Source organism: Anolis sagrei, chromosome 4 (assembly GCF_037176765.1).
Source record: "Anolis sagrei isolate rAnoSag1 chromosome 4, rAnoSag1.mat, whole genome shotgun sequence".
Lineage (NCBI taxonomy): Eukaryota > Metazoa > Chordata > Lepidosauria > Squamata > Dactyloidae > Anolis > Anolis sagrei.
This window is the reverse complement of record NC_090024.1, coordinates 192,891,287-192,899,353: the sequence shown is the minus strand read 5'-3', so window position 1 is coordinate 192,899,353 and position 8,067 is coordinate 192,891,287. Positions and strand designations below refer to the sequence as shown.

General features: G+C 37.7%; 1 protein-coding gene across 5 annotated transcripts in view; it reads right to left on the bottom strand.

Annotated features, from left to right (window-relative positions):
- Window positions 1-324: 324 nt before the first annotated feature.
- Window positions 325-8,067, bottom strand: part of MDM4 (MDM4 regulator of p53) — a 35,395-nt gene continuing 27,652 nt past the window's right edge. For all 5 annotated transcript variants that reach the window (XM_060772975.2, XM_060772973.2, XM_060772974.2 and 2 more), the window contains 2 exons: window positions 6,416-6,496; window positions 325-3,779 (listed from right to left, as the gene is read on the bottom strand). In XM_060772975.2, the coding sequence (XP_060628958.1) occupies window positions 3,219-3,779; window positions 6,416-6,496 (642 nt within the window). In that variant the 3' untranslated portion in view covers window positions 325-3,218. The remainder of the gene's footprint in view (window positions 3,780-6,415; window positions 6,497-8,067) is intronic.

Genomic DNA, 8,067 nt, shown 5'->3' with positions numbered 1-8,067 from the left:
GATACATACTTGCTATTAATCGATTCAAACTCACAACACTAGGGTGAAAGAGAGAAACGTGCCAGGAGGAAGGCGCGCCAAGCCAACCCCGACCGAGACTGCCTCCCACCTGGAAACCAATGCCCTCACTGTGGAAGAAGATGCAGAGCAAGAATAGGGCTCCACAGCCACCTACGGACCCACAAGGAAACCCATGATGGAAGACCATCTTACTCGTCCAACGAGAGATCGCCTAAGTAAGTAAGTAAGTATGAGAACAGTTTTTTCCTAGAAATATTGTTCCCAGAGCTAGATTGTTCTGTTTTAATAAAGTTAAACAAATACTTAGTCAGAAAGCTTATTTATTTATTACATTTTAGCTCAGTCCCACACATTGCTCCCACCCTTCTTTCAGTATCATGATCACAAGGCAAGCTTCATGGTTGAGTGCAGATTTGAATATGGGTTTCCCAGTACAACATTCTAACCATTACAACACACAGTTCTTACACATGTCTGTGGAAGACTGAAGACCCCAAGTGGTACTGTTCTCTTCTCTCTGGGGCAAACTAGAAATAAAAGGTATGTCATAGCCACAAGTAATCTCTGATGAAAACAGAACAGGAAAATTGCTGTTTAGTTTCAAGCTGTAATTTTAGTTAGTGCCACAATAAGATTGAGAACTCTTTCAAAGAGAAGAAATGTTCTAAAATGCAGATCTGCATGCACAAAACTTTCCAATACAGGTCCCCTCTCAAGGGCAACACTATATGTTGACATTGCCTTTTTGAAGTACATCCTACAGTAAGCAATTTAAATATCTGGATGAAAGACAAGTTAAGACAACATTCTGATTTCTTTACCTTGTAACATAACCTTATTGCAGCTCTATAATTAAACTCTGAATATGAGATGGGGAGTATTATTTGAACAGTTCCTTCTAAGTACAAGTTCAATCATCTGATTGTGGCATAACACTGCATTTAACACGCCTGCAGAATTTTATTTAAGTAAATTACAGAAAATGTACAAACCAGAGCATCTACAATGTAAGGGAATTTTTTATCCACAAGGAAAGAAAAACAGGAACCCAGACTGGAGGAATCTGTACAGATCCAATTATCATTGGCTGCTGCTCAAGTGCAGCAGTCAAGTGTTGGTTAGACCTGAGCACTTGAAATTCACATTTAGCAGACAATTCACACATAAAAGCCATTGACCAGGATGGAGCACAGGGCCCCACATCTTGTCTGAAGAATGTTTGTGGCATCTAACAACAAAACCTGACAATTCACTAGATAAGTCTGGCCGCACAGTATTCATGGCTTTGAGCTAACATAGAAAAATAAAATATGAACTGCACAAATTTAATAAAATATATCTTTCTTTAAACAGTACTGCAGTTTTGTCTCATCTCTCTCTCTCTCACACACACACACACACACAAAATAATATGGAGAGCACAAGAGACACAGAATAAAGTAGCAAATGTCTTCTTTCATCAGTAGCTGCCCAAATATATTATATAATGTAACTTTCTCCCATAACATGGACATGTTTTTCTATGTAGCTTCCCAAATGTTGATACTAGCATCCAAAAATGGGAAGAGATTATGTACAAATTCACACTAAGTCATCACGACAGAGGGTTAACTGGGAATCTCTACTGGGCGGCCGCATATTAAGTATATAATCTAGTTATATCCTTCAAGTCCAGCATTGAAAAGTTTGTTGACTTGAGAAATTCTAAAATTTTAATATATGCATAGTCTAGTTTTATAGTGCTTTTGACAATTATGGAGAGTTTTGAAATCTTTATGATACTTTACCTTTAAAAATGGTTCCTGGCATATCCTAATGTCTAGCAATGTGATCCATTTTAGCCTCAGCAATTCAAGGCACAATATAAAGTTTAGCAGTTAGAGCAGTGGTTCTCAACCTGTGTGGTCCCCAGGTGTTTTGACCTACAACTCCCAGAAATCCCAGCAGGTCTACCAGCTGTTAGGATTTCTGGGAGTTGAAGGCCAAAACATCTGGGGACCCACAGGTTGAGAACCACTGAATTAGAAGAATGAGAACAAATACAGTCATTCCAGCCTCATGAAAGCTATAGTTATGGCAAATCAACATAAGTCACACAGCACTCATAGCTTTGAGCTAACAGAGAAAAATACAATATACATGGAACGATCTTAATACAAATACATCTTTCTTCTTACAGTGTTGAAAGTCTCTCTCTCTCTCTCTCTCTCTCTCTCACACACACACACACACACACACACATACACACACAGAGTACTGGGGAAAACCCACAACATAAAAGCTTTTTAAAACTATGCTCCAAGATTAATATGAATACACAGAAGAATGAAGACACGGAATAACGAAATGGCAAATATCATTCAGTAGCTGCCCCAATATAGTGATAAAGGCACCCAACACAAGGGTGCATCATATGTAGACAAAAAACTTTAAACTGTCAGAAAAATGCTCAGTTCTTGGGAACTAACTATCAGTACAGCTGGCTTTCAGACATTTAAAAAATCATGTGCAACATGCAAAAAGCAAGTTAGTACATATTCAATATATATAACTTACCATATACTTAACTAAGGTGGACTCGTGTCATATGAAGGCAGTTTTTTTAAAGGAAGCAGAAATAGGCTTCTCTTTGTGCCCCCAGGCTAGCATGCCTCCTCACTTTTGCAATCCCTCCAACACAAACTATAAGCAATCCCCACCTCACCCACCCCATAACTGCAAAAACAATACCTACAAATTCACTTATCTGTGCCCATGGAAAAATGGTTCATTGAAATCTCTAGACCAGGCATAGGCAAACTTCAGTCCTCTAGGTGTTTTGGACTTCAACTCCCATAACTCCTAACAGCCTCAGGCCCCTTTCTTTGCCCCCTCAGCCACTTAAGCAGCTGGGGGTGGGTGGGCTGAGACTGTTAGGAATTGTGGAAGTTGAAGTCCAAAACACCTGGAGGGCTGAAGTTTGCCAATGCCTGCTCTAGACCTACACTCAAAGTTATGGTATGCTAAACCTGGGCGTTAAATAATTTAATGGCATTTAGTCATATCCGTACTTTCAGGTAACTGAGGTCTTGGTAAGAGCATGTCCTTGTGGATATGGGATCCTAATGTAAACAGAAAAATAACAACTGTAAGCACCATCTCATTACATATGTAATGCTAAAAGCTGTATCCTTTACAGCCCTCAGCAAGTAAAACAGCTATGCTATGTAAGTCTTGATCACAACGTGAATCTGTTTCTTACACAGAGGACAAGGTGATCGCATCTTTTTTAACATTCTGGCACATGGAAAACATGCCACAAGATGAGCTGTCTTTCCATGGACAATATTGCCGTTCCGTGGCCTCTTCTGACACATAAGGCAAGGTTTTAGCAATTCTTTGCAACTCTCGAGGGATTGAGCTTCTTCCTCTTCCTTTTCTTTCCGCTTACCTAACTGCAGCAAAGGTTTTCTTTGTTCACACAACTGTGCCACATCTAAAGAATCCATGGAGCTTTTAGGGCTTGAGCTACAAGTTACGTCTGAACTGCACAGGTCTTTAGGGCGTACGATTGGAGCAGATACTGTTCTTCGGCAGTCTGGGACATCCATCCCTTCTGCCTCCTCTGTACTTTGCAGTGAAGCAATGTTGGATGTGGAGACAGAATGTTTTAGTTTGGGGCAATCAAAGAACCAGTCTTTCCTTAAGGCCCAGCAGCGTACGCAGTATCGTTTGATGGGGGAGTTCAACTTCTTGCATTTGGTGCACTGCCAACCATCCTAATAAATGAAAGAGGAAAGCAAACAAAACACAAGTGAATGGGTGCATATTTAGCTTCTCAATCTCACTCGGATTGCCAACTTTGTGGAACACTACAGGACAATTTTTCCTTCCCTTCCCTAATCATAAGTTTTCAATGATGTGTTCTATATTCAAGAAAAGATAGTTCTTTAGTCAGAAGTGCCTTCCTCAGGCACTAATTAAATAAAATCTGCAGAATCTACACAATTGATGGTGGTTTCCTTGATCACCACATACACCAAGGGCAACAGCTTTCTGGGTTGAGCTATAATTCTGCTGTCTAACACCAGAGTCATCCCAATTTGTCAAACAGTCACACATGCCACATTAAAAAGAAGCACAGCTTGATTCTGCAGACTATGAGGACCAGAATATGCATGTCTTCTCTTGCAAAGCACAATCTCCAAAAGAAAAATGAAAGAGAATAACATAGAAATCATGTCATTCACTGATTTTTTTTATTGCAAATGTCCTTGTGGAGAAATCACAACAGAGATCTTTCAGAAATTGCCATATCAAAGCAGATCATGTCACTTCCCTCTACAGACGCAACTCCTTTCAAAGTTCAATGCTCAAGAACTGCTGTACCGATCTGCTTTGCTTCAAATGTGTCAAAGAAAGCCTCACCATCAATATTTTAAACCAAGTTAAATCTGGCCAGTGAATTTAGCTATAACAAAACTATGAAGACATTTATCTGGCTGTTCCTCCCTCAAAGTATTACGTCTAAATTAAATGTGATGGTACTAGATGGACATTTCTGTTAACTTATTACCTGCAACAGGACATCAAGCAAGTATGAGATATCCTGCTTTTGTTCACAATGGATACCTGCAAAAGCTGGGGAATCTGCCTGGCTCCCACACTACAACTTCCCAGCTAATTCCTCTAGCCACTTTTCTCTATTTCTGGGGATGGATCCAGAATAGGTTTTTCTTTTCACCATCCTCTTATCTTATAATTTACTCTTTTTTTGATGGGGAAATATATGGCTCTATTTTTTTTTCCTAACATGCGGGGATAGGTGGCAAGGCAGGATAACCTGCTTTCTTATTTAATTTATTGTGCCATTCACTCATGCTGCTCATTAAACAATTCCGGAAGCAATTGCTGTTTATCTTGCCTATTGTAGGCAGCATATACAGCTACAGCAAGATTAGATAGAGTAAAAGTCCATTATTTTCCAAACGAAGCTTTACTGCATTATTAATGCAAACGCACTGCTTCCACTCAACAATGAAAGTCTGTTTCTCCAAGCCTTCATCATCACCCAACTCATTCAATGTTGATGCTGTAAAGAAAATTCCACTTAGGCAAAGACTGAGGAGGAAAGAGTGCTGAATGGGCTTTGTAAAAAGGAGCTTCTTTGTCAGAAGCTTTACCAACTGAGCTATACCGCATATACTCGAGTATAAGACGAGTTTTTCTGCCCCCTTTTAAGCTGAATAAGCCCCCTTGACTTATACCCGAGTCAAGGTTATTTATTATTTTACTTTATTTTTATTACATTTATTATTTTACTCTATTATTATTACATTTATTATTTTGTTCTTTATTATTATTAGAAGGAGATATACCATATAAGCCATTTACATTGAGATATACCATATAAGCACATTTACATTAAAGAAGATTAGCATGCTGGTTTAATCAGTTGGACAGTCTTATCTTAAATTACAGTTTTATATAAATATTCAAAAAACAATGCCTCAAATTAATGTAATTTTATTGGTATCTATTTTTATTTTGAATTTTTTATTTTGAAATTTACCAGTAGCTGCTGCATTTCCCACCTTCAGCTTACACTTGAGTCAATACATTTTCCCAGATTTTTTATGGTAAAATTAGGTGTCTTGGCTTATATTCGGGTCGGCTTATACTTGAGTATATACCAGGGGTCCTCAAACATTTTAAACAGAGGGCCAGGTCACAGTCCCTCAAACTATTGGAGGGCCAGATTATAATTTGAAAAAACCATGAATGAATTCCTATGCACACTGAACATATTTTATTTGTAGTGCAAAAAACAATTAAAATTGTTCGTCACTTTAAGTATTGTATTGTTTTTAACAAATATAAACTTATTAGTATTTCAATGGGAAGTGTGTGCCTGCTTTTGGCTGATGAGATAGGATTGTTGTTGTGTGCTTTCAAGTCATTCTAGACTTAGGTTGACCCTCCCTGAGTGAGGGCCGGATAAATGACCTTGGAGGGCTGTATCTGGCCCCCGGGCCTTAGTTTGAGGACCCCTGGTACATACCATATCTATATGACATAACGAAATAAGAACCTCACCCCAACATGAAGAGAATGAACAGAAGAATATTACAGAAAGCTTGGAGGGGCACAATAAACTAACCATGAAGACTATTGCATTGTTTTTTAGTTAAATCTTTGACAGCTTTTGTGCTCAAAATTCAGTTACCATCAATAAAACTTACAAACTGATTTGATACACACTGTTTGTTTAAAACATCCTAACAAGTGAAGCATCATATTGCACTGCTTAAGGTTTAAAGAGATGCAGTAAAGTACTGTGACATATATCTAAACGTATCCTTTAAATTTCCAAACATCAAATGAATGAAGGACAGGAAGCCTTGAGTATACATACCTCAGGGGTAACTTCGATGTCTGTGTCATCACTTAAGGACTGTGAATCTTCAAAGTCATCTGAGGATGTAACTTCACTTACCTATATAATATGCAAACAAAACTAAAAGGTGTCTGCCATTTTCGATGCATTAAAAGTCAAGCAACACTCTGCTCTAAGATTTTGCTTGGTGAGCAAAGCTAATATATTTATTTGTTTGCTTGTTTATTTCAAACACTTGTATCCCATCCTTCTCAAACTCATGACATACTAATGCTTCATCCAACTATACAGATATACAGTAAACTAGAGAAAAGGCTGTGACAAGTATCCGTACATGGGTCTCCTATCAGCTGCACTTTTCATTTGACTTCAAAGACCTTCACAGCAACCCCAAAAGCAACCATCCTAAAAACACAAGCTGTTTAATTTTTTGATATGATCTACACACTCAGTCAACACATGTGTGATCAACATGTTCAATCACTGAAACAATCATCCTTCAAAAACAAGATAAAAAAACTTCATGTCACCAATATCCTACAACTCCATTGTAGCAACAGCTCCAGTAGCAGTCACACTGTTTCCAAGTTCAGTGTTAGTTTTGACCTACAAAGCGTCAAGTATTTACTATCTCAAAGATCACATTCTCCCTTGCAAACTTTGAGGTCTGCTGAGAATGTTCTCTATTCGTAGATATATGCAGTGGGAACATGGAGTAGGGTCTTCTCAATGACTTGGAATGTGTTTTTAATGGATTTTAACTGTGATTTTTTAATAATAAAACTTTATTTCTAAAACGAAGGGACTCAGGGCAGTTTACACACACAAATAGGCAAGCATTCAATGCCTCTTGTAAATACAAACTTATCAAAATAATACACAATAAGGCAATAGTAATAACAGTGAGCTTACGATGAAGAATTAAGCATTGTGATGAAAAATAAAACAAATCAATCCAATAAGACATACTTAATGTATGGTTGAAGGATTTCATGGCCAGAATCAATGGGTTGTAAGTTTTTTGGGCTGTATGGCCATGTTCCAGAAGCATTATCTCCTGAAGTTTCACCTGCATCCTCACAACCTCTGAGGATGCCTGCCATAAATGCACAAAACATCAGGAGATAATCCTTCTGGAACATGGCCATACAGCCCGAAAAACTTACAACAACCCAAGACATAGTTAACTAAAACATAAGAAAATACAAACGGCACTAACATAAGTGTTTAATTCTGTTTTAATGTTTTTATATTGTACACTAATACACTAATGCTTTTATGTCAAGCCGCTTTGAATCCTGTTTGGGGAGATAAAGTGGAGTATAAATATAATAATAATAATAATAATAATAATAATAATAATGATAATAATAATGGCTGTCCTCAGCCCTGAAACTCCTTTTTCATAAAAGTCAGACTAGCACCTTCCCTGCAAGACTAGTAAAGATATTTCTTTTCCAACAAGCATTTGAGGAGCGGTGCAAGGCCCATCTCAATTAACAATGTGATGGATATTGCTAACTGTTGTGCTAGTTAGTATACATGCACAATTGTGCATATTCAATGATATGTGTGTGCATGCATGTGGTTTTGTGTTATTAATGTTTTAGTTTGATATTAATTTTGATATTTTAATATCTTTCAACTTTTCTATTTTGTGACTTTTGAGT